The 24,608-nt window shown below is 46.9% G+C and overlaps 1 protein-coding gene across 2 annotated transcripts in view; it reads right to left on the reverse strand.

The window, feature by feature from the left end:
* The window catches only part of SLC6A4 (solute carrier family 6 member 4), a 644,456-nt gene that overhangs the window by 180,838 nt on the left and 439,010 nt on the right, over positions 1-24,608 (reverse strand). For both annotated transcript variants that reach the window (XM_086955089.1, XM_086955091.1), the window contains exons 3-4: positions 15,819-15,953; positions 11,308-11,527 (exon numbers count right to left, since the gene is read on the reverse strand). In XM_086955089.1, the coding sequence (XP_086811215.1) occupies positions 11,308-11,527; positions 15,819-15,953 (355 nt within the window). The remainder of the gene's footprint in view (positions 1-11,307; positions 11,528-15,818; positions 15,954-24,608) is intronic.

Here is a 24,608-nt window from a genome sequence, read left to right on the forward strand (position 1 = left end):
GGGGAAAGACTGCTCCCTCTACAAATGCCCTATCTCACCCTCTGATGACTCTTGCAGGGGAAGATCCAAAAGGAGAAGATCTGGTGGGACACGACTTCCCAGTTCAATGTTGAGAAGATGTACAACACCTACACAAACACCATCAAGGGCCGGTTCGACACCGAGAACACAAATGACGACGATAGGAACTTTTACGTGGAGACATCACTAGACGCCAAGAAATTCTACGTCAACACATCATTCTACTATACCGGAGAAGACGGAGGAAACTCGCAGGCTCCCATCAGAATCCAATTCGGAGTACTCTAAAGCCTACTCTCCACCCAGACCAGCTTCTAGAATCCTCATGCCGGATTCTCCTTTTAAACATACTAAGTATTCTACACAACACCTTCAGTTTCCGGCAAAGTCTACTCCTCTTCAGCCGGTAATTCCAGTGGTAATCCAGCTACCAAATTCGCTAGCCATGCCTTCTCGACCACTACAGTCACCTGTACAATGGCACCTCCAGCATGGCACTCTAGATCTCCAGCTCATCATACCAAATCTTGCAACAGGCATAGGTAACGGTCAAGATTCCACCTTTATACTCCAAGATTACTGGGAGTCAATACGCACATGTATGAGAGAAGGTTATAATATAGAGGCGACTAATTCGCCAAAGTGGTGTCTCCTGAACATATGGGTAGAGTCAGATCTAACCAGCAGGGAACGTCTTTGGGTGGCATTGGGGATCATAGTTGCTAAGCAAAATATTGCTAGGAGGTGGACAGCGGTGTAGACTCCGATGCTGAATGAATGGAGGGCAGATATGGTCTGGTGTATGCTTGCAGAGAGCTTGGTATACAAAAGTAGAGGCTGCCCACACAAATGGACAAAAATCTTGGGAAAATGGAACGAATTTCAGGGGATGATATGCAGACCAATTGTTCAAGTGAGACAGAATTGGAGGTTTGAAGAGTGCTGATGAGTGAGATGGGTGGGCAGGGATGGGGTGAAGAGGGATACGTTTTGCACAGTTTTATCAAATGCCTTATCACCCAATGTCGGAAAGTCACTTTGATGCATAATTTTGTGGTAAAAAAGTCATCGTAATGGCAATGTTTGTTTTTCATGATCAATCAATCAATATCTGTTTGGTAGTCATGCTCAGGACGTAGACTGGATTCTCCATCCCGATTGAGGTCTTCAAGGTCACTTCACTCTATCTCTTCTTCTGGTCTATACTCTCCTACATTTTCAGATTCACCACCAGCAGACATCTCTCCCGATATTAATATCTTCCAGGAGGTTCTTATCAGGGGTGCAAACAAATTGAATATTGACTAGTCAACTACCACAGCAACCACGTTGATAATCTTTAAGCCACTGCACCAGTGATCTTTCTCCAAACCATTTTACCTCTGGTTCCAGGTCTCACAGAACCAGCCATGGATTTCTTTCTCACTCAGCATCTATCAAGGCTGCACCATCCCGCCTACAGGAAAAGTACAGGCCACCAGATCAGGATTTGATATTTCTTCGTAAGGGTCCCATTCTGGACTCAGCTGTTGTTTCTGCTTCCTAAAAACTTGATGCCACAGCTCCATCTTCTACTGTTCCTCCTGACAAGGAAAGTAAAAAGTAATGTTCTGTGAGCAGAGAAGTGTGTGGAACTTCTGTGGTTACTATGAAGGCCGAAGACATGTTAGGTCACTCTGGGACTGTATTTAACGGTTTATAAAAGACCTACCCAGGGACAGACATCCAAATTTCCAATAAATTGCCAACAAGGGCTAGATGGTATCCATCCAGATGATCAGTGCTGCAGTAGATACCTCCATCCTAGCAGCACATGAACATTGTTATCATCTAGTTCTATGTCTCTCATTCTGGCTCAGAATCAAAAGGATTGAAGCCTGAAGCTCAACACCTGATGTAAAACCTCCTTTTCTCAGGGAACAAATTATTCTTTTCTCATGCTCATGATGAAATGTCTTGCATGAAGACACAACAAACTACGCAAGCCACTAAATCACACTCTAGTGGCAAGCATTGTGTCCCTTCTTCCCACTCCTCCATTACCCACTCCGGTAGGAAGAATCATTGAATTTTCCCTGGAAGAGTGGAAAAATCACCAGGAAAAACTGGTTTCTGAATAGTATGAAAAGTAAATACAGTCTCAGAATTAAGACCTCTACCATCTGTCCCACCAAAGAGATCATCCCTGTTTCATCAGGAAGAATAACAAAATAAGGAGTACCACCAAAGATAAGGCTAGGAAACCAATATCGGTGGGATGAGACTCTAATGTAGGGTGCGCGGAGGGGCGGCATAGGTTGATGGTCGATATTGAACATCAGAAACTAATACGTTTCGAGCTTTGTGACCTCTCCCCTCAATCCCCGTGCAGCCAATAATCCCCCATTGAGTAGTTTTTTGCATTTTTAATGTAACCACTTCTGGATTACATTTTCTTTACCCACTTAGCAAATTGCTATTTTGGGTCCAAAAAGGATTGCAGGTATGGCAGGGTGTTAGTGTACCCTGACCACCCAACTCCTTTTTATTTTTTGGTCCTGAAGAAAAAACGGTAAATCCCCTTGTTGGTTTGAAACATGTAGACCTAACACATACCACAGATACATTTGGTCCTAATTAAGCCTTCATTGTATCGACATACACTGTTTTTAGCATTGTCCAGTAGTCTTAGAATAAACAATCTTTGGATAAGTCATACCAGGACAATTTTTAACTCACTGACTTTTTTTTTTTTTCTTTACATTCATCACTCACATACCCGCTCCACTGTATCTCAGGTGTTGCAGCACACCTTGACGGCACTCGGCTGTCAAGGTGGCCCCGATGATGAAGCATGTCACCGACCAGGTCGGTGAGTGAGGGGTTCCTTAACTCCATGGCTGCTAAGGCAATTCCCCTCCTGTGCTGGGAATTGCTATTTTATATTGTTTTATGACGAGCTGGGCTCGTCATCAGTGTATGAGGAGGCTACACCATGACGAGCCCAGCTCGTCATGAGTGTGGAAGGGGTTAAAAACAAAGAAGGACTTCTTCTTTTTCTACATTAGAGTCTCATCCCACCGATATTGGTTTCCTAGCCTTATCTTTGGTGGTACTCCTTATTTTGTTATACAGCTACCTAACCAGGGGATCGGGAGTACCCTTCCGTCCACCAAGGTGGATAAAATCCCTTTGCTCTCCAATTTTGTTTAGTACATCATCAGAAAGAATTACAGCAAGAAATCTCTAAACTCTTGCAAAAATATGCAGTGGAAAAGGTCACAACTTCTCTCAAAGGAATGGTAATTTATTCTTGTTACTTTCCTGTGAAGAAAGGACCAACAATTGAGTTCACCCCTATTTCAGACCTGAAAAAAGAGAACAAGTGAATTTAGAAAGAAAAGTTCAGGTTGTTGGTTCTCCATCAGATGTATCCTCATCTCCACTAAGGGTATTGACTATGCTTAATACATCTGCAAGATGGCCATTTTCACATCCTGATAGCCAAGAAACAACAGTAATTCCTGAGGGTCTTGTAGGAAGAGACCACTTTCAATACAAAGTTCTTCCTTTCTGCCTCAAATCTGCACCCCGGAACTTTTCCAAATGCATGGTGATCCTTGCAGCTCACCTCAGGACGTTATGGATATTGGTCTACCCATATCAAAACGACTGCCTCATCAAGGCATCTTCTTACCAACAAGCCCGCCAACATTATCAGTTGACTTTTGCAACTCTCAGTCGGCTGAGACTGCATATATATATCATAAGAAATCCCCACACTATTTGGGAGCATTCTTAGACAACGTGCACACAAAAGGGTATCCTTTGGAAGAGAGGCAATAAACTGTCCTTTGGAAATATCACAATCTGAAGAGAACAGCCGGTCGAACAGAAAGGCAAATATCTTCTCTTCTAGAATCATTGCCATCATGTATCCTTCTGGTCCTGAATACACGTCTGAACATGAGACCTCTGCACAGGTTCTAGAGGATCAGTGGAATCAACTCTCAGAAATATGGGAGGACAAACTGACACATGTAAAACAATCACGCAACAGGTGATGTTGCTTAGAGAACCTTCAAAACAGTATGAGTTTCTATATAGATATCCCAGCACAAACCACCCTGATTGATTCCTCCTGCTCTGGGTGGAGTGCTCACATGGATCACCTTCAGCTTTCAAAGGAACAGAATTACCATATCAACCTACTAGAGTTGAGTGTACATTTAGCTGTGAAGGCTTCTCTTCTATTCTTCAAGACAAACTGTCTCCTTGTTCAGACAGACAATGCAATGACCATGCATTATCTGAACAAACAGAGAGGAACAATATCCAGACTTTTGTCTCTGGAGGCACAAACATTCTGGAAATGGTTACTCTGCAGGGATCTCAGGATTACCGCTGTCCACCTGCCAGGCTTCCTGAATGTTCAGGAGAACACTCTTAGCAGAACCATTCAAGAGAGCTAAGAATGGGTATTAAACTATTTGTAAACTACTGTCCTTTATTAACAGAATTTGCCACTTCTAAACAATCCCTCTCTAGATGGTTCGTCTTCTGCTTAATCATGTTTTAACAGTAACCCAACAAAGCCTTACCTGGGAAACCTAAAAGCCCATTCCATCAGAGTTAAAGCGGCTACTGCAGCACTACTTAGGAATATTCTAATATCTGAGCTCTTCTAAGCTGTAACTTGGAGATCTGTACTGTACAGATGCCCAAGTTTGGTAAGCTTCTATAAGAAATCTATTTGCTTAAATATCATACCTTGTGTATCCAGTGGCGTAACAAAACATGAGGGGGCCCCCCTGCAAACTACATGGAGGGGGCCCCCCTCCCATTCTCCGTGCCAGTCTAGAGCTCTCAGGCCAGCGACCCGCCATACTGCAGGGGATGCGGGGCGATTGTTATGCCACTGTCACCAATACAGCCGTTATAAGTAACACTTACCTTGCATCCTTCTCCTCTCTGCCTTGCACCCTTCTCCCCCGCCGCCTTGCACCCTTCTATACCCTGCATCCTTCTCCCCTCTGCCTTGCACCCTTTTCCCCTCTGCCTTGCACCCATCTCCCCTTTGCCTTGTACCCTTCTCCCCTTTGCCTTGCACCCTTCTCCTCTCTGCCTTGCACCCTTCTCACCTCTGCCTTGCACCCTTCTCACCTCTGCCTTGCACCCTTCTCCCCCTCCGCCTTGCACCCTTCTCTACCTTGCACCCTTCTCCTCTCTTCCTTACACCCTTCTCCCCTCTGCCTTTCGCCCTTCTCCCATCTGCCATGCACCCTTCTCCCCTTCCGCCTTGCACCCTTCTCTACCTTGCACCCTTCTCCTCTCTGCCTTGCACCCTTCTCCCCTCTGCCTTGCACCCTTCTCCCCTCTGCCTTGCACCCTTCTCCCCTCTGCCTTGCACCCTTCTCCCCTCTGCCTTGCACCCTTCTCCCCTCCGCCTTGCACCCTTCTCCCCTCCGCCTTGCACCCTTCTCCCCTCTGCCTTGCACCCTTCTCCCCTCTACCTTGCACCCTTCTCCCCCTCCGCCTTGCACCCTTCTCTACCTTCCACCCTTCTCCTCTCTTCCTTGCACCCTTCTCCTCTTTGCCTTGCACCCTTCTCCTCTTTGCCTTGCACCCTTCTCTTCTCTGCCTTGCACACTTCTCCCCTCTGCCTTGCACCCTTCTCCCCTCTGCCTTGCACCCTTCTCCCCTCTGCCTTGCACCCTTCTCCCCTCTACCTTTCACCCTTCTCCCCTCTGCCTTTCACCCTTCTCCCCTCTGCCTTTCACCCTTCTCCCCTCTGCCTTTCACCCTTCTCCCCTCTGCCTTTCACCCTTCTGCCCTCTGCCTTGCACTCTTCTCCCCTCTGCCTTGCACCCTTCTCCCCTCTGCCTTGCACCCTTCTCCCCTCTGCCTTGCACCCTTCTCCCCTCTGCCTTGCACCCTTCTCCCCTCTGCCTTGCACCCTTCTCCCCTCTGCCTTGCACCCTTCTCCCCTCTGCCTTGCACCCTTCTCCCCTCCGCCTTGCACCCTTCTCCCCTCTGCCTTTCACCCTTCTGCCCTCTGCCTTGCACCCTTCTCCACTCTGCCTTGCACCCTTCTTCCCTCTACCTTGCACCCTTCTCCCCCTCCGCCTTGCACCCTTCTCTACCTTCCACCCTTCTCCTCTCTTCCTTGCACCCTTCTCCTCTTTGCCTTTCACCCTTCTCCTCTCTGCCTTGCACACTTCTCCCCTCTGCCTTGCACACTTCTCCCCTCTGCCTTGCACCCTTCTCCCCTCTGCCTTGCACCCTTCTCCCCTCTACCTTTCACCCTTCTCCCCTCTGCCTTTCACCCTTCTCCCCTCTGCCTTTCACCCTTCTCCCCTCTGCCTTTCACCCTTCTGCCCTCTGCCTTGCACCCTTCTCCCCTCTGCCTTGCACCCTTCTCCCCTCTGCCATGCACCCTTCTCCCCTCTGCCATGCACCCTTCTCCCCTCTGCCTTGCACCCTTCTCCCCTCTGCCTTGCACCCTTCTCCCCTCTGCCTTGCACCCTTCTCCCCTCTGCCTTGCACCCTTCTCCCCTCTGCCTTGCACCCTTCTCCCCTCCGCCTTGCACCCTTCTCCCCTCTGCCTTGCACCCTTCTCCCCTCTGCCTTGCACCCTTCTCCCCTCTACCTTGCACCCTTCTCCTCTTTGCCTTGCACCCTTCTCTTCTCTGCCTTGCACCCTTCTCTTCTCTGCCTTGCACCCTTCTCTTCTCTGCCTTGCACACTTCTCCCCTCTGCCTTGCACCCTTCTCCCCTCTGCCTTGCACCCTTCTCCCCTCTGCCTTGCACCCTTCTCCCCTCTGCCTTGCACCCTTCTCCCCTCTACCTTTCACCCTTCTCCCCTCTGCCTTTCACCCTTATCCCATCTGCCATGCACCCTTATCCCATCTGCCATGCACCCTTCTCCCCCTCTGCCTTGCACCCTTCTCTACCTTGCACCCTTCTCCCCTCCACCTTGCACCCTTCTCCCCTCCGCCTTGCACCCTTCTCCCCTCCACCTTGCACCCTTCTCCCCCTCCGCCTTGCACCCTTCTCTACCTTGCACCCTTCTCCCCTCTGCCTTGCACCCTTCTCCCCTCCACCTTGCACCCTTCTCCCCTCCGCCTTGCACCCTTCTCCCCTCTGCCTTACACCCTTCTCCCCTCCGCCTTGCACCCTTCTCCACTCTGCCTTGAACCCTTCTCCCCTCTACCTTGCACCCTTCTCCCCCTCCGCCTTGCACCCTTCTCTACCTTCCACCCTTCTCCTCTCTTCCTTGCACCCTTCTCCTCTTTGCCTTGCACCCTTCTCCTCTTTGCCTTGCACCCTTCTCTTCTCTGCCTTGCACACTTCTCCCCTCTGCCTTGCACCCTTCTCCCCTCTACCTTGCACCCTTCTCCCCTCTACCTTTCACCCTTCTCCCCTCTGCCTTTCACCCTTCTCCCCTCTGCCTTGCACCCTTCTCCCCTCTGCCTTGCACCCTTCTCCCCTCTGCCTTGCACCCTTCTCCCCTCTGCCTTGCACCCTTCTCCCCTCTGCCTTGCACCCTTCTCCCCTCTGCCTTGCACCCTTCTCCCCTCTGCCTTGCACCCTTCTCCCCTCCGCCTTTCACCCTTCTCCCCTCTGCCTTGCACCCTTCTCCCCTCCGCCTTGCACCCTTCTCCACTCTGCCTTGCACCCTTCTCCCCTCTACCTTGCACCCTTCTCCCCCTCCGCCTTGCACCCTTCTCTACCTTCCACCCTTCTCCTCTTTGCCTTGCACCCTTCTCCTCTTTGCCTTGCACCCTTCTCCTCTTTGCCTTGCACCCTTCTCCTCTTTGCCTTGCACCCTTCTCTTCTCTGCCTTGCACCCTTCTCTTCTCTGCCTTGCACACTTCTCCCCTCTGCCTTGCACCTTTCTCCCCTCTGCCTTGCACCCTTCTCCCCTCTACCTTTCACCCTTCTCCCCTCTACCTTTCACCCTTCTCCCCTCTGCCTTTCACCCTTATCCCATCTGCCATGCACCCTTCTCCCCCTCTGCCTTGCACCCTTCTCTACCTTGCACCCTTCTCCCCTCCACCTTGCACCCTTCTCCCCTCCGCCTTGCACCCTTCTCCCCTCCGCCTTGCACCCTTCTCCTATCTGCCTTGCACCCTTCTCCCCTCCGCCTTGCACCCTTCTCTACCTTGCACCCTTCTCCTCTCTTCCTTGCACCCTTCTCCTCTTTGCCTTGCACCCTTCTCTTCTCTGCCTTGCACCCTTCTCCTCTTTGCCTTGCACCCTTCTCCTCTTTGCCTTGCACCCTTCTCCTCTTTGCCTTGCACCCTTCTCCCCTCCGCCTTGCACCCTTCTCCTATCTGCCTTGCACCCTTCTCCCCTCCGCCTTGCACCCTTCTCCCCTCCGCCTTGCACCCTTCTCCTCTCTACCTTGCACCCTTCTCCGCCTTGCACCCTTCTCTACCTTGCACCCTTCTCCTCTCTTCCTTGCACCCTTCTCCTCTTTGCCTGGCACCCTTCTCCTCTGTGCCTTGCACCCTTCTCTTCTCTGCCTTGCACCCTTCTCCTCTTTGCCTTGCACCCTTCTCCTCTCTGCCTTGCACCCTTCTCCTCTCTGCCTTGCACCCTTCTCCTCTCTGCCTTGCACCCGCTCCTCTCTGCCTTGCACCCTTCTCCCCTCTGCCTTGCACCCTTCTCTACCATGCATCCTTCTCCCCCTCTGCCTTGCACCCTTCTCTACCATGCATCCTTCTCCCCCTCTGCCTTGCACCCTTCTCCCCCTCTGCCTTGCACCCTTCTCGGCCCCCCATTTCCCTCTCCCTGCGGACGTCCATGGTGTGTTCTAACAAGCGTGCTTACCTGAGGGCACCATTTTGCTGCCTCGTCCCTTCTCATGTGAGCTTTGCCCTGGAGAATACTCTGTCTGGGGGCCCCCACTCCCACCCTTGTCAGGGTCCCGAGCACTGCTCTGTGCTGTCTCTTGCTCTTGCTCTCTGAGGCCCCCACCCCATCCTTGTCCCTGTCTCTTCTCTTCTCTTGTGGGTGGGCCCCCCACCCCATTCTTGTCCCTGTCTCTTCTTGTCCCTGTCTCTTCTCTTCTCTGATGGGGTGGAGCCCCCACCCCATCCTTGTCCCTGTCTCTTCTCTTCTCTTGTGGGGTGGCCCCCCACCCTCTCTTCTCTTCTCTTGTGGGGTGGGCCCCCCACCCCATCCTTGTCCCTGTCTCTTCTGTTCTCTTGTGGGTGGGCCCCCCACCCCATCCTTGTCCCTGTCTCTTCTCGTATGGGGGCCTGTCCCTGTCTCTTCTCTTCTCTTCTCTTGTGGGGTGGGGCCCCCACCCCATCCTTGTCTGTCTCTTCTCGGATGGGGGCCTGTCCCTTTCTCTTCTCTGCTCTTCTCTTGTGGGGTGGGCCCCCACCCCATCCTTGTCCCTGTCTCTTCTCGTATGGGGGCCTGTCCCTGTCTCTTCTCTTCTCTTCTCTTGTGGGGTGGGGCCCCCACCCCATCCTTGTCCCTGTCTCTTCTCTTCTCTTGTGGGGTGGGCCCCCCACCCCATCCTTGTCTGTCTCTTCTCGGATGGGGGCCTGTCCCTTTCTCTTCTCTGCTCTTCTCTTGTGGGGTGGGCCCCCACCCCATCCTTGTCCCTGTCTCTTCTCTTCTCTTGTGGGGTGGGCCCCCCACCCTCTCTTCTATTCTCTTGTGGGGTGGGCCCCCCACCCCATCCTTGTCCCTGTCTCTTCTGTTCTCTTGTGGGTGGGCCCCCCACCCCATCCTTGTCCCTGTCTCTTCTCGGATGGGGGCCTGTCCCTGTCTCTTCTCTTCTCTTCTCTTGTGGGGTGGGGCCCCCACCCCATCCTTGTCCCTGTCTCTTCTCTTCTCTTGTGGGGTGGGCCCCCCACCCCATCCTTGTCTGTCTCTTCTCGGATGAGGGCCTGTCCCTTTCTCTTCTCTGCTCTTCTCTTGTGGGGTGGGCCCCCCACCCCATCCTTGTCCCTGTCTCTTCTCGGATGGGGGCCTGTCCCTGTCTCTTCTCTTGTGGGGTGGGCCCCCCACCCCATCCTTGTCCCTGTCTCTTCTCTTCTCTTGTGGGGTGAAGCCCCCACCCCATCCTTGTCCCTGTCTCTTCTCTGGGCTGGGGGAGGAGAGGAGAGAGTGGGGGCCGGGCTCTGTGCTGCCTCAGAGGAGCAGTGGAGACTGCTGTCTCTGGTGCCCCCATCCTCTTTCCGGGACTGCCTCTGACTCTGACTGAAGAGAAACAATGTATATTGATACTTTGTTTCTCTTCAGTCAGAGGGAGAGGGCGAGACCTCTCTCACAGCTCTCAGAAGAGCTGAGGGGGCCCGGGGCCCCCTGGGGGCCCCTTCATTAACTGTAGAGAGTGAGGCCCCCCCGCACTGCGGGGTCTGCGGGGGCGTTTGTTACGCCCCTGTGTGTATCTCTTCCCTTGTGGGCTTTAGGGGGATGAGCTAGTCATTCTATTCAAAGCTTACGATTCTCAATGGAGATCCCGTGAGAGAAATAGAATGGTTTCTCACCTGTAATCCTAGTTGTTTCTCAGAGGGATCTCCATTTTAATCATAAATAACCCTCCCTCCACCCCCGACGGAAGGTTTATGTACATTTAACTACAGTCTGGTACTTATTGTCAAAAAGAACTGGGTAAACTGCTACCTGCAGAGCATGATGGGGCACTCGAGGTATGGATAGTTTGAAAGGTGCAGAGTTCTATTCTTATTGTTTCGGAGCTGCAGCCTATACAGTTACATTGCCCTATCCTTCATTATTATTCACTTTTAAAGAAAATAATAAGAATTTGTGAAAGATGTTTTAAAAAGTCACTTTTGCTTAGTTTTGGTGATTTTTAAAGGCTGTATGCTTTTTCTTCCATCTTTTAAACTAAATGATGGAACTGGCAATATAGTCTGTCTTAATACTGCAAACAGTTTGTCTCATGCACCTAGTAGCCTTTTCAAAGTAAGGCAAAGGTACTGTGAAAGTGTGACTTTAAAAGAAGTGCTCCGAGATCCCCATACCTTCGGTAGACTATTCAGTGCTTATCATTTCAATGGTGATCCCCCTGAGAGACGTCTATCCCTTTCCTGTCCTCCTCTTTGTTATTCTATCTGTATCTTTCCGTCTTGTTCTTCACTATCTTCCACCCCTCAATCTAAACCATCCTTTGTCTTCCAGAAGGCTCCTAAATCTCCTATCTTGCCACATCATGTTTTTATGGAGTCTCTCCTCTCTTGTTTGCCATCACGATATGTTCTTACCCCCACTCACTCACTCTTGGTCTCTTTCGTATTGTTGCATTCACTTACATGCACTTACGTATAAAATTCCTCTGCAGGTGAGGTGGAGTGCCCAGACCAGGCAGTGCTAGAGTTGTATAAGTAGTTGGTGCAGTTCGGTGTGTTCCAAGCGTTGTTACAGCTGGTCCAGGGCAACTCGCTGGTGAAGGAGGACAGGAGGTAATACAGAGCCCAGGCCATGATGGTATTGTAGTAAAAGGCGATGTAGAGAGCAATCACGCAGATAGCAAAGCCTATACCTATAGAAGGAGAGCCACAGTCAGTAGTCTGCTTTATATATTGAAGTTCTATGAATGAGGTGGAGGATATCTGATTGCAAGATTAAAAAGCTTCTTTCTAATGTATTTATCACTGCATCTAATGATTTCTCAATTCACAGTGGTCTCCTTACTTTAAGGATAAACAGAAATGTAACCCACAATGCCTTGAAGAAGCACAGGGCGTGTAAAACACATTTGTAACAGTATTTATAATCATCCTGACTTAAAAGTAGAAATCTTCAATGTTAGGATCCACCACCGTCATTATACCCTCCCTTCTTCATTATACTCTCCAAAATGCTTCTAAGTATAATGAAACGTTGGGGTTGCAGGGTTTACTAATCAACCCATATTTCTGGTAGCAGGATGATCGTCGCATCATGGTTAAGTTTCAAGTGTTCCAATGTTTGTTAGGAGTAGGCACATTTTAATTGGGCCTGGCTATGAAATTTTACTGTGCTAGCGGAGTTTGTAGAGTTTTCCCGCTCTGCATAGCGTGCAGAGTTCAGAAAAACTCAGCGGATCAGGGTTTTTTCCTCAACTGCCAACGTTAAGATGCTGAGAGCGAGCAAGAAAAATCTTACTTCAGACCACCTCCCGGTGAGATTTCTCAACGTGGGTGGTCGCAGATGGTCCCTACCGCTCGTATTGAGAAACCTTCCGTTCGCATGAGGAAGCTGCCACTCAAGTACACCATCTACTTGAGCGGCAGAAAAAGCAGTTCTCTCTTGTGCTCCATGTGGTGCCGTTCATACTAATTTTACAGTGCGGGACAAACTCCCGGTGCTAAAAATCAGCATGAACTGAGCAACCTAACACACTCAGAGTAGCATTGTGGAGTTTTTTTGGTCACTTTGCAGAATTCCACTTAGCGAAACTCCGCCCAGGCCTTATTCTAATCCCTTCTTGTTTTTCAAGCTTAACTAAAAAGTCTATTTTGGAATGTACTTTTCCTTTTGTTAAGAGAACCTGTGAAATCCTAAACTTTTTTAACTCCCAAATAAGATCATTAGTTAAATGTTCATAGAATTAAACTGAAGGGTGCATATACAGTTGGGCATGTGACACATTCTATTGTGCAAATTACATTAAATGTGATTGATTAGATCACAAAACAGGTGATAGATCAATAAAGCTTGATAAACTGTAAAAAGCTTTTAAAAAAGGAAATTAATTTATGCAATTACTTAAGTGATATCACCAAGAGTTTAGTTTTATTTAAAGTGCTTGCTCGTACGCTAAGCCATAACATTTTCCCACTTTTCTTTTAAAGTTCATTAGGAACTGTGGTATTAACTGTCTTTATGCAAAACAACAGTTGATGGACAGAATGCAGAACAATGTCATACATTCACCCCAGTACAGAGATCTGAGCCTAAATCCATCGTTTTATTGCACTCCACACCACTCCAGTTCAGACATAGCCATATGCAAATCAGCCTTGACCCTGTGCCTCATGGGAACAGTCCAGCCTGAACTGCCAAGCCATGTCTTTCCTGGACTGGAATCAAGCATCCTAGGACCGGTTTCTGGCTATCAACCGTCTTCAGCCAGGATAGCTGACTCCAGTGGTGTGGAGAGCATGGGACTCACGTCTGAGCATACCCATCCCACTTGGGGGGACAAATGCAAAACAACAGTTGATGGACAGAATGCAAAACAATGGTCCTCGGAAGCTTGTTTCCGGTCCAGGGAAGACATGGCTTGGCAGTTCGGGCTGCACTGTTCCCATGAGGCACATGGTCAGACTGATTTGCATATAGCCATGTCTGAACTGGGGTGGCAGAGTGGCCTAAAGAACGGTGATGGATTAAACCCAGATCTCTTGACTGGGTGTGAGTGTCTGATTGATTCAGAAGCTCCGTCCATCACCAACCCCTTTTGTACTGCTTTTGGCCACCATATGTGTGGCAGGGTATACTCAGACGTGAGTCCCTTGCTCACTTTGCCACTGGATTCAAGCAAGCCGGGCTGAAGAAGGCTGGAATGCCAGAAACCGGTCCTCGGAAGCTTGTTTCCGGTACAGGGAAGACATGGCTTGGCAGTTCGGGCTGCACTGTTCCCATGAGGCACAGGGTCAGACTGATTTGCATATAGCCATGTCTGAACTGGGGTGGCAGAGTGGGCTAAAGAACGGTGATGGATTAAACCCAGGTCTCTTGACTGGGTGTGAGTGTCTGATTGATTCAGAAGCTCCGTCCATCACCAACCCCTTTTGTACCGCTTTTGGCCGCCATAAGTGTGGCAGGGTATACTCAGACGTGAGTCCCTTGCTCACTTTGCCACTGGATTCAAGCAAGCCGGGCTGAAGAAGGCTGGAATGCCAGAAACCGGTCCTCGAAAGCTTGTTTCCGGTCCAGGGAAGACATGGCTTGGCAGTTCGGGCTGCACTGTTCCCATGAGGCACAGGGTCAGACCGATTTGCATATAGCCATGTCTGAACTGGGGTGGCAGAGTGGGCTAAAGAACGGTGATGGATTAAACCCAGTATCTCTTGACTGGGTGTGAGTGTCTGATTGATTCGGAAGCTCCGTCCATCACCAACCCCTTTTGTACCGCTCCACACCACTGGAGTCAAGCTATCCTGGCTGAAGATGCTGATAGCCAGAAACCGGTTCTAGGATGCTTGATTCCGGTCCAGGAAAGACATGGCTTGGCAGTTCGGGCTGGACTGTTCCCATGAGGCACAGGGTCAAGGCTGATTTGCATATGGCCATGTCTGAACTGGCGTTGTGTGGAGTGCAAAAAAACGATCGATTTAGGCCCAGATGTCTGTACTGGGGTGAATGTATGACATTGTTCTGCATTCTGTCCATCAACTGTTGTTTTTGCCTTTATCTTTCTTTATACCTTTTTCACTTGATTTTCTATCAGTGGGTTGCTGTCAGGCTACGATTGCTATCATAGCTCCAGTACTTCACCTGAGTCTTGCCTGATCTGGTATTCACAGATAAATCTGCTAGCATATTTTGCTATGTTGCTTTTATTCATTCCATAGTGGCAGCTGCTCATGGAAGAAGCCAAAACCTATATGGTGGCAACACTTGCGGGTGGAGGGGAGAGGTGAGAAGAGGTTGGATCGAAGTTTCCGGAATGCCCACAAATATAAATGTCCTTTGGAATTCCCAAACCTCTAAGGCAACCCTTGCCTTGGAACACTCACTTCCCATCCCTTGAGTACGATTTACTAATGCACATTTCCTCACACGTGGTGGAGAAATCCACTCGAGTAATTGCATTTCTGCCTGCCAGAAATCCCTTTGGGAAATTCAGGCTGATGTGGAAAAGGTATTTCTGGCCCAAAAATACATTTATGCCAGAAAATACTTTTGTGAACATGCCCCTTAATTTGTCTCCTAAATCCTGGACATGGGGGTGCAACATAAACACCATCATCCTTAGTCCTGAACCTTGAGATGCAGCCCAATGTCCCCCTACAGAACACGGGGTTGTTGCCGCCTTTTGTAAGAATGCCATGGGTTACTGTAGTATACTAAGTCATAGTAAGTGAACACTCTGGCAATTTTTTGTTCTTCAGCTACCCCTTGTTATTATATTGCACACTAGGCATTTAAGGCCCCGTGTCCCCATATGGCAGTATGTTAGGGAACAGGATGACATTCCAGGGGTATCTTTGTGCTATCTTTACATTTTTGTCTTGAAAGTCTTTACCTTATCTGGATTTGCACTGCTTAACCGTGGCTCTGTATATTAATAAATAAGTAAATCAAACAAACATCAGACCAAATGTAGATCAGTAGTATAATAACCAACACACGTTGATATCTATGACATCTTAGTTGTCAGACCAGCACTATACTAACCCCCACACCCATTCAGCTATTTAGGCATTCTGGCCATACAGCCAGTAGTGTCTTTGAAAAAATGGATGACACCGGGTACCTAATAGTGAATATACAGAATAATCTCTGAGTTTAGCACAGTTCATTATTTCAAACTATAACTAAAAAAGCACTAGCACCCTCTTTCAATGTATCCACCAGGTTTTAATATTAAAACAAAACAGAGAGAGATCCCGATCTTCCAACTATATTCATCCTTGTTTTCCATTTCAATAATTACGTTTTCATCCTAGTAGTTGTGAAAAGGGATATAAACAGATTATTTTCTGATCTAGTCACTTCTGAGTAATGTTCTACTGGATCTCCAGCCAGAAACATCTCTGCTGTACATTGGAGGGCTTTATGCTGCTTCTCTATGGGGAGGAGGCCTATTTGGAAAACTTAATTGAGGTAGATGAAATCCTTACCTTTGAATATAGGGCAGATTTTCTTCCATATTGAGATGCATCCATTTCTGTGGTACTGGCCCAAAGCTAACTCCATGTAGAAGAGGGGTATTCCCCCAAAGATGGCCATGATGGTGTAGGGGATGAGGAATGCCCCTAAATAGAGAGATACAAAAGGAAAGACAGGCATGTAGTTCAAATCTGCCTGAACATTTTAAAGATATCAATTATTTATGTTTAAGACATAGCACCCATGATGCACAAGCCCTCATGCATATTTTGGCCTGAGATCTAAATCACTGACCCCAGTGATAAGAACCTACAATCATCAAGTGAAAAAACGCAATTTTTTCCCTGCGCCGCGGCCAGGGTGACTGACTCCGGAATCTGGGGATCACGGTTCGATCCCCGGGGCCGGCAGCAGATTAGCCCAGCACCATGTGACTCTGGGCAATAGCTTGCTTAATCTTCCCGACGGCCCCCAGCGCCTAGAGACCCTTACGGGGGATTGTGCGCTTTACAAATGTGGATTATTATTATTATGCACGGCAGAGGAGCGCACACCCCATACAATGATATTAATTACTGGCCCAGTCTCTGTGGACTGTAGCCTTGGTATAGCCATACTGTCGCCAGGCAGTGTATGCTTATGGCCGTTAGACCCTGATACAATGTGTAGGATGTAGCCTCCAGAAGCTGACACTATACTTCACAGGTGGTCAAATTGTGGTGTGTAAAACAGTAATGCAGTAAGAGGTTAACTTTATACTGTAAATGATTTTCGTGGATATTTGTCCCCATCATGTCTCAAGGCATGTGTTGCAGAGATAACTAGTGGTTCACATATGTTGCTGGGCTCATCATAAATAACAGCATCTTAGATCAGACTAGAATAATGCGTTCCAATCTTCTTTTCTTGAAATAAAGCATATTGCTCCTACTGGATGTCTAGGAACATTACATAGCTGCATCAAATTGGATAATGGACAGTAAATAACCCACCAGCGGACAAAAGTTTCTATGAGAACATTTTTACTACATTCTTGTTAGATAAGTCACATGTTTTCATGCATACTTTCTAATCGCCAGTTTACCACATGTTGAAACATTCCCTCAGCAATATTCCGGCTATATCAATTATGTAAACTGAAGAACTTTTCTAATAATACGTCTGACTCATTAGTCAAAAAGGCTACCAGATCTGCCCTATTCGAGCCTTCCCCTCACTCAGCTCTCTACAGTTTCCCTGCTTCCTCCATCACATATTAGTACACTCTCACATCCTACCATGTCCACTCCTGCTGCCCCACTTACTGACCGATTTTCAGTTTCTCATCTTTTAGTCATCAATGATAACATCTATTAAAAATCAAATTTACATCTCTCAGATGACTTTGCTTTCCCTCCCCATACTCTTCCACCTAGCCGCAATGCGCATCATAAAACGATACAGACCAGAATCACCAACCCGAGCTCATTCTTCCCGACCATACCTTCCTCACAAATTAGTTGCTATTATCTCTCTTGTGCAGTCTTTGACTAATTACTACCCTGTCAGTCTCTCACTTTATACTCCCTCCTTCTGTCCACCCCCTTACTAATCCTTATCCTGTTAAATCTCAACACTACCTACTGAAGCAGCTTCGACCAAGGAAAATATTTGAGTAGTGTTCCCAAGAGGTGAGGTATTGGGCAACCAGTACCTCGTATCCTGGGACCTTCTCGTTCTGTCCCTTCTTTCTGGAACACATATGTGGCAGGAGCAATCATCAAACTCGCCTCACCTTCCTAATTCTATGGCCTTCGTAACTGGAGCAATCACCAGAATGGTCAGGTCACCATTGGATATCTAATACACAATACTGGGGCCTCCAGAGCACCATCCTCACATCATCCACTGCCTCGCCTGTGAGAGGTATCATCTGTGTCCTCTAGCCAGTTAGGAAAAACCTTACCACCCACTCACCCCAATAGATACATATCTTGCAACCTACTCAATGTAAGTTCATTTGGTAAGAACAGAACCAACACTTATGACCTATTATCTGTCTTCATTCCAGAAACTTGGGTAAGAGAAAATGCTACACATGTACTTGATGAAATCATCCTCCAGGACTAACAGTGGAGGTGGACTAATCCTGGCATGCAAAGCAAACTTCCTTACCAATGTCCAGCATAAATAAATACTCAATATTTGAGTGTTAATCGTTACTTGTACATTACTCACCCACACCAACATTTGCTGCCTCAAGTCGCCTCATTCATTGACTACTTCCACTTAACTTACTTTGAGATGCTTTCTTGGACTCCATCTCATTTATTACAATTCATCACTCAAATCGATGTATTCTGGGAGCTTTCAGCACCTGGTTCTTCAAGTTCAAACTTCTCAAGACCTCATCCCTCTTCACTAACCTTGAAGCACTGGACGTCCATCAAAATGTGACTGTAAACAAACACACACACTTATCTCGACATGTCCTTGTTGCAATCTTAACCCCAAAATTACTCGTCTCAGTTACAGGAAACAATCCTATTACTCGTTTTAGAGCAAACAGCATATCACCAAGTTCAATCTGAACCCTCACACTGCGCCTCTATCTCCTGCAGCATCCTACACAAATATGCTTAATAGATCAAGAAGTAGATTTTAACTGGCTCCTTTGAGTCAGAAATCTCTGCTCCTATGCCTGATTGAACCATTGACGACCCTTGATCAATTCCACCCATGGCTGAGAATAGTGGTATAATAGCCCCCTTCATAGCCTCGCACTGCCACCAAAAGTGTGTAACCATATGTAAAGTAACAGAAACTAAAAGCCTAAAAGGCTTTGAAGTAAAACACACAAATACAGGAAGGACAAAAGTGTCTAACAATAGTTCAGAACCTGCAAAACAGTCATAAAAAAGCAGAGGTCACTACCCTTATCACGCCTGAAATGCAATATACCTGAGTAGAGAAACTGTAAAAACCATCTCTGAATTCTACATCCCAGACTGCATCTTAAACTGCACCAACCACACTAGGGGACTCTAAAATTCGCAGGTGGGCTATTTAGTTAAACAAGCTGATAAGCTTGAATCACTTCTAACAGATATAATCATTGACCACATTGCACTGCCAATTATGAGAATTCCTATTGCCTCCACCACACACACAAACTCTGCTGCTTCAGCCATCTCGCCATAAAGGAACTTATGAATTAATCAAAGCTTTCTGTGTTGGCTCGCAAGCACACTTGAGCCTTTCAAAAATATTTAAAAACATCCTTCAAGCATTATTTGCTGCTATATCACCCACAGTGATGATCAGTTTCTCCATTTCCGTGTCAATAGTTTGCTAAGTAGTGTGTGAGTACAAAAACGATTAATCATTCAGTCTTTCATCTAGAAAGGCACACGGTGAACTACAAGATAAAGCCCATCTTAACAAAATATGAACTTAACCAGTGTGACCTGGCCATGTAAAGACCTATAGCCACCGTGAAAAAATTGCCTATTCTAATTTCAATATTGTTCTTGAACAAAACCGCCTCCTCTCAGCATTCCTACCAGATGCACTGCATCCACTTTGATTGCTATCTGAGAAGACATCAAGAACGTAGAATGGAGTTGCTGACACCCTCCTTTCTAACTTTTCTGCAGTCTTCATCACTGTTGACCACCAGCTGCCTGCAAAGACTAAGGGACACAAGAATCCAAGGTGCAGGTGTTATCAGGATCCAATTCCATCCACACAATCGTTAATGCTGCATCTGTTTAACAGATAACCATTCATCCTCAGATGGATGTTACCCAAATCGCGACCATTGTCTCCTTCAGTGAAGGCCTGACAACACTGAAAGAGTTTATCAATTCTTTTAAGTTTCTGTTACAACTCTGCAAACATTGCCAAGATCTTCCCAACACTGAAAAGTCCATCAGACCTGGAAACCTTTGCCCTCAATAATTGCATTCAGGTAGTAGACCAATGAAGACCGCAGAACCCTCTGAAACTTAATTCCACTAAAACTCATACATGGTTCAAAGATGGCGATCCACTGAGAATCCCAACTTTAACCTTGTCTCTATGAAGAGATTGAGAACTCTGATACCTTACCAGAGAAAAAGGCAAAATGGGCAAGCGGAAGACAGAGGAGTTCTTGCTGGATTTTCCAGAATGCCTAGCACGGACTGGCATTTGGTACTGGTCTGATGTGCAGCTGTGACCTCATGTGCCAGATGGATGTAGTTCTGATGATTTAAGGATTAATCCAACAAGTCCATGCACATGAATTACCAAATAGGAGTTGATTCAAAGAGGCAGTACCCACAATTAGGAAGTAACCTACCCTGTACCAGGGTTGCTTTGGTGATAATGAGACCAGATATAGGCCAGGATACCAGTTCTGAACCTGAAGAAGTCAAGGAGCAGGAAAATCCAGCACAGCAGCAAATCAGCAATTTAATGAACAGATAAGACAAGCCAGGAACTGTGAATGGATAGGGTGAGGGAAACCTGAGAGGAACCAGGAGGGAGTGAGACTAATAAGGTGATAGTACGCGAGGTTTAGTGTACACACGGAGTGAACGCAGTGAGTCAGTACAACCATGATGTGTTGCCAGGCAAGGAGATCCGGGCATGCAATTCTACTACAGTTGCTTAGGATGTTAACCTCTGACCAGGGAAGTGCCAACCCTTCATGGGTTAGTGGTCTAGTGCTCCTTAGATGTCATATGCCCAAATACTGTACTGTGCCTTCTGCCTAATTCAAAGGGTATTCGATGCTGAATGGTTATGTATGGTCAATGAGGGGGAAGAGGGTGGATTTTGCCCAGTTGATATGTATGCCAGAGAGCCTTCCAGTCTCCAGTCCCTTCCATGTCCAAATTGTGTGATTATATGAGTGAAGTGACAAATGGTTTGGTAAGATTGAATACAATGGGTGTACACAGAGCTTATATTGTGCAACTATATCCGTAATCCTTTCGCAACTCACACCTAACCTGAAATCCTAATTGTAAATCCTCTGTCCCGATTGAAAAATTAAATTCTACCCACCCTGGGAGGAAAGGGTTGAACTGGCAGACGAGACAGGGTGCTTATACAAATTGAGGTGCTTCACAGGACCTTTCAGAAATATCATACTTCTTTCACTTCACTAGGTAATGTATCTGCTGATGCCGTGTCCTAGGATCCACTCAGTTGCATCATCAATCAATGTAGCAGGCGGAGGAACCCCTGTCAATGATGTGGCAGGTTTTATTCCAAAGATGTGTACCACAGAATGTATTTGCCGATTAGATCAGTCCTAATTGGTGGCTTTCCCTACTATTCCTGGAATCTTAATGGGGGTCAATGAATCATGATGTACACTTGGGATGAGACCCCAGGATAAAGGGGTATTTTGTGAATAGGTACACCTTGCCCCACTGGATGATAAGGAGGGGACACCTGCCGGTGCATGTCGGCCCATCTTTAAACTGCTTTAGCCTTCATTAATTGTTCCTATATGGTCTTCCTAACCATCTTTATATGTTGAAACACGTTTGAGACTGAGGGGATCATAGAGGAAGTGATGGTAGGTGGTTTTTAAGGAGGAATTCCATAGGAACTGCAAAAGGGAGATTTTCCAAATGAACTGTGTAAATAGTTATTAAAATCAATTCAATTCAATTCAAAGAAAACTTTATTCGGATTGCAAAAAATCCATAAAAGTCACATATTACATAAAAATACATCTTTAGAAATAATTTACACAATTTCCATAAAATAGTTAAAAAACTGCAATTGGTTTTCAAATATTAATGTAAACAATCAAAGTCAGATTATTAAAGTGCATTCCAATGTGCATTCCAATTAGCTAAAGTGCTATTGCAAGGGAGGCATTTTAGGCGCGTGAGCATTTCAGGGAGGTTCCATAGATTTCCGTGCATAAAAGATGACTTTCAAAAATGAGCTTGCGCGAAAAATCAGTTCATCATTTTCTAATTTTAAAAGCATGAGATGTGATTGAGTTAGGGAAACTGGTCTTTGTTTTTTAAAATATGGGGCTAAAAACCACTTGATATATTTCATAAAAAATTTGCAATGAAAGAAGAAATGTAGGTCATTTTGTCTGCTGTGTCCATCGCAAGGGCAGGGGCTAAGCTCGTGTCCAAAGTTCATCGTGCTGTGGCCCATGGGAAAGCAGAGTGAGTATTTTATAGATCCAGCTCTTAGGCGAAATAATAGCGACCTTTCCCAGTTGGTCATAGGGAGTCTTAGGTATAGAGGTATTTGTTGTGGAGATAAGTCATTGTTTATATTGATCACATATGATTTAACAGTTTGTTTTTGTAGTTCTATCTCCAACCTCTTTTCCCTGAAGAGGGCATAGAGTTCGATTTGTATGTCCTTTTTGTCCGTACTCTTAATCTGGGAAGGATCGTTAAAAAGATGAGTTTTACCAATACTATCTAGGCTTTCCTTTGTTGCCCGAAGCCGCGGGATGCTCATACCTTTGTCACAGTTTAGACATTCGGACACAATTTCCTGTGTTAAGGTAGCACGTTCATTGGCCCAAATGGACAACCAAAATATTGCAGGTCGCGTGGCAATGAAGTCGGTTATGTAGGGCAAGTTGAGCTCAGCATGGCAGATGTACCCGGAAGAGGAAATTGGAGCTCCTAAAAGTTTTCTACATAACCGGTTTTCTTCTGTCTGCAGGCTAGATGGGCTCACTATCCCCCAAATTTCTGCGCCATAGGTTGCAACCGGGACGCATTGCAATTTATAGATTTTCACAATTGCCTCAGTTGTTTCTGACCTTTTTGGCCGCGGCAAGGCAAGGATTGAATTTATGGCCTTTGAGAACTTGCCTGTGGCGTGGGCAAGATGCCCACTCCACACGCCGTTCGCAGCAAAGACCATGCCTAAGTAGGGGAATGATTTGGTGGAGTGTAACTTCTCTTGTCCAATCGAGATGGAGTTGAGTTGTTTGGCCCCTGGCCCACATGTCATGATAAATGATTTTTTAAAATTCACCTTCAAGTCCAGGTTCCCCATAAAATGTGCAAAGCTCTTGACCAGGGCACGGAGAGCATTCGGTGTTAGGCCCATGATCACCGCATCATCTGCATAAAGGAGTGCGGATAGCAGGTTCCCTTGGATTTTCGGGACATCCGTTGTCGTCTTTTTCAGGGAGTCACTCAGTCCATTTATGTAGATGATGAACAGCAGGGGTGCTAAAACGCACCCCTGTCGGACGCCTCTTTCTACCTTAATTGCCCCCGAGATTTTGCCCTCCATTCCAATTCGTACCTGGGCTTTAGTGTCCACGTGTAAATAGGCTAGGAAGTGTACCAAGGGTTCATCAAGGCCATAGGAGAGAAGTGTCGCCCACAACTTCGACCTATTCACTAGGTCGAATGCGGACGACAAGTCCATAAAGGCTAGGTAGATAGGAGAAGCCTTGGCTATGGTATATTTGCCTATTATGAGATTGAGATTCAGGCATTGTTCTGTTGTCCCAACCTTACTTCTAAAGCCCATCTGACATCTGTCCAGCACCCCTGTTTCTTCGGCCCAATCATTCACTCTGTTGTACAACACCCGGCCCAAAATTTTCAGGGTGTTGTCTAAGAGTGAGATGGGCCTATAATTTGCAGGGTCAGATCTTTCACCTTTTTTGTAAATAGGCACTATTGTGCTTGTGGACCAGGTGGCAGGGATGGCGCCCATCGGTACACTGTTGAAAACATTGACCAGGATAGGCCCCCAAAATTCTGGTTTGTGTTTGATTAAGTCAATTGGGAAGCCATCCGGCCCTGGCGCCTTGTTCCCCAGGCTTTGGTTGATGGCCAGAACGACCTCCCCCAGGGTTATATCAAGTGGGCTTAATTTGTCGTAATTATGGTCTTCTACGGGAACAGCGGGATTAGCATATATTTTGGAGAAATGTTGCTCCCAATTCTGACTTGAGATGGTGCAACTGATTGGTGACAACTGTTTCCCCATGTCCCGCATCTTCCTTACAGCGGGCCAAAAAGTTGCACTATTTCCCACAGCAGCGGAAACTGATAGTTCATTCCAATGTTCCTCTACCATGGTGGCCTTCCTTATCCCTATAGCTGTTTTGTAGGCTTGCCTGGCGGACCGTACATCTACTTGGTTCCTCGGTTTGGAGTTTAACGCCTTGCGAAGAGCCTTATTTGCCGCTGAACAACAACTGTCGAACCACCTAGGTTCGCCGTTATTTTTCCTGTGGGGGACTGTCAGAAGAGTCTTAATAACATGGCACAGATTTGCAAAGTCTTTAATTATCCTATGGTGGTTCCCATCGGTGAGTGAGCAGGAGGCAACTGTTGGTTGATGATTGTTTATAATTATGTCCATAATGGGTCCGCAATTCACCCCTTTCCACTTTAACCTAAGGTTGTCTGTTGATGTCATAATGTCCCTTGCTCCCAAGGTGCGGGGGGTGCTTGGATCGGGCCCATTCTTAAGCTGAGTTCTAATGCATTATGGTCTCCAAAGGATGTTTCTACCACTCCTGCTTGGATGACTTTATCTAATAGTTCCACAGACGTGAAGATGTAATCTACTATGCTGGAGAAATCTCTCCCTCTGAAAGTTGGAATATAAGCAGTATCGCTATTTATAAATGTATCCATTATATTCGATAGGGTGTGGGTATTTATGAAGTTTTTTAGTTCATTCCCGCGTTTGGTGGCCCTATCTGGTTGGTTTGTACCTGCTTTGGTTTTCGATAGTTTGTTATTAAAATCAATTTCAGTAAGAGATAGCCACCTTAAACGCTTTTTTAAAAAAAATCTTTTTATTGAAATGTT

The sequence above is a fragment of the Lissotriton vulgaris genome, chromosome 2_1 (assembly GCF_964263255.1).
Source record: "Lissotriton vulgaris chromosome 2_1, aLisVul1.2, whole genome shotgun sequence".
Classification (NCBI taxonomy): Eukaryota; Metazoa; Chordata; class Amphibia; order Caudata; family Salamandridae; genus Lissotriton; species Lissotriton vulgaris.